This window comes from Mizuhopecten yessoensis, unplaced genomic scaffold (assembly GCF_002113885.1).
Source record: "Mizuhopecten yessoensis strain PY_sf001 unplaced genomic scaffold, ASM211388v2 scaffold10867, whole genome shotgun sequence".
Classification (NCBI taxonomy): Eukaryota; Metazoa; Mollusca; class Bivalvia; order Pectinida; family Pectinidae; genus Mizuhopecten; species Mizuhopecten yessoensis.
The window spans coordinates 789,202-791,587 of NW_018408761.1; the positions used below are offsets into that span (position 1 = coordinate 789,202).

Here is a 2,386-nt window from a genome sequence, read left to right on the forward strand (position 1 = left end):
ATAAATGTATTATTGACTACATATTTAAACACGTACTGTAACATACATTACGTACTTATCTTTATATTGTCTAGTTGGCATTTATTTCATTGATTTTAATTGGCATTAAGTAAGGGTCCTTGTTAATCAAACAATTCTATTCGCCATTTCCTTTTTCAAATTTATAATATAATGTGTTTAAGTCCGAGGTCCGTTTTACCATTGTGTATTGTTATGCACAAGATAAAACATTCTTTAGGATAGTGTTAACAAACACGTTTGGCATTCCTTTTCTCCTTTGGGCGTAGTTTCCCGTAAACAGGAAATCACACTTTAGTAAATATGTCACAGAAAGCCTACGCCATTGTACCCCGACACCGCTGTCAGATTCAAAGTCTACGCCATGGTACCCCGACACCGCTGTCATATTCAAAGCCTATGCCATTGTACCCCGACACCCCTGTCAGATTCAAAGCCTACGCAATTGTACCCCGACACCGCTGTCATATTCAAAGTCTACGCCATTGTCCCCCGACCCCGCTGTCAGATTCAAAGCCTACCCCATTGTACCCCGACACAGCTGTCATATTCAAAGTATACGCCATTGTACCCCGACACCGATGTCAGATTCAAATTCTACGCCATTGTACCCCGACACAGCTGTCATATTCAAAGTCTACGCAATTGTACCCCGACACCGCTGTCAAATTCAAAGCCTACGCAATTGTACCCCGACACCGCTGTCAGATTCAAAGTCTACGCCATTGTACCCCGCCACCGCTGTCATATTCAAAGCCTCCGCCATTGTACCCCGACACCGCTCTCAGATTCAAAGCCTACGCCATTGTACCCCGACACCGCTGTCAGATTCAAAGCCTACGCAATTGTACCCCGACACCGCTGTAAGATTAAAAGCCTACTAGCATCGTTTGCCATCTTATTCTATTGTCATTTCGACATGTAATCTCCACCGCGATCCGTACACAGCCGTGTAGCCTGTATTTTATACAATGCCTTACTATCATTATGAAATGAACTCAACTATTCTTTTTATTTGATCTAAGCATCATGTACACTAAAGAAGATACGTTTTCCACATCCATTCATTATGACGAACTCATGAAAGTCTGATTCGAGAATGGGCCAAATCGAGATATATTCATATGCTTCTATGGCCGCCATTTTGTTAAACAGGCACACACTACAGTGATTCAGGGCGAGCGGGGAGGTGTATTGATAAAACCGTCGTAGACTACAGCGCCGGACGTGTTCAGACACAAGTCGTACTAGTAACGATATAAACGCCAATCCACTCATGTTGTTAGCTAGGCGTTGTTCCTCCTTATTACATGCCCCGAAACAGACGGGCAATGATACATTTTCACGCATTAAATTTCAAAATCATAAATGTTCAGGTTTTCAGAATTTAACATATATTGGCGTTTATTATTGTATCGTTATTGGTTGAATAAATCGCGTATAATACAGTAATACATATATGATGAAACAGTTAAAGTATACAGACGGCCTGTTATCAACGAGTGTGTATGCATATGTGTATTTAACATTATACACCAGGCGATATCAACGTACGTAGTGTTTAGTGCTGTACTACACAAATTGTCGGTATTAGGTAAAGGCCAAAAACCCAACGTGGCATGACGCTTCCCGCTCTTAAGCTGTCCCTCGCTAACCTTACCTGAACAACGCGTAAGAACGGTTTACCTGGTTGTGTTTCGCGAAAGACTTTACATGTATCATATAAAGGTCTTTCCAGACACAGGTTGAATAAAATAAAGGTTCAAATACAGATTGGAAGAAATACAAAACACGAGAAAGTCTTAACGCAATTCACGCGGGATTAAAATGTATTTTGTAAGAAGATAGTGGGCACGTGACAATATGTTACCAGTGATAAATACATATAGCTTTTTATAATTCTTAAGTGTTCTTATGGGTTGTGTATATATTGCTGTTTTGGCAAATTAATAAATTAAACATTAAATCGTTATGTGTAAATGACGCTTTATTCATGTATACATGTTTAAACAATAAAGCATGACTTGGTTTTTATTAAACAATAGTGCTTGTAAAATGTTAGATACCGTCTATTTACCTATTTATACACAATAACAACATTGATTTCTGTGATATCGTACAAATTATCAAACAATATACTGAACATACACCCGTCTTAGTCAGGCGTTAGAAATAAAAGGTCGTTACCGAACTAGAGGTCATTGGGTGCGTACCTCTAAGACAAACATATCCACATGGTACACGTGCGTCTGGCATATTTACAGGTAAACGATATAAATATCAAACATAAGGTCTGTTTTCGAACCTCAAATCTGAGGCGTAACAATAAATTTGTTTACGGTCAGGGTAAAGCTCAATGAACCATCAG

General features: G+C 39.4%; 1 protein-coding gene across 1 annotated transcript; it reads left to right on the top strand.

Annotated features, from left to right (window-relative positions):
* The first annotated feature begins 321 nt into the window (after nucleotides 1-321).
* On the top strand, nucleotides 322-885 carry LOC110463077 (extensin-1-like). Its single transcript, XM_021517417.1, has one exon. It carries the CDS (start codon nucleotides 322-324, stop codon nucleotides 883-885), a length of 564 nt encoding a protein of 187 aa, XP_021373092.1.
* Nucleotides 886-2,386: the final 1,501 nt, after the last annotated feature.

Bases quoted from the DNA above. Each gene is read 5' to 3' on its own strand.
- LOC110463077 (XM_021517417.1), top strand. From the start codon at position 322: ATGTCACAGAAAGCCTACGCCATTGTACCCCGACACCGCTGTCAGATT.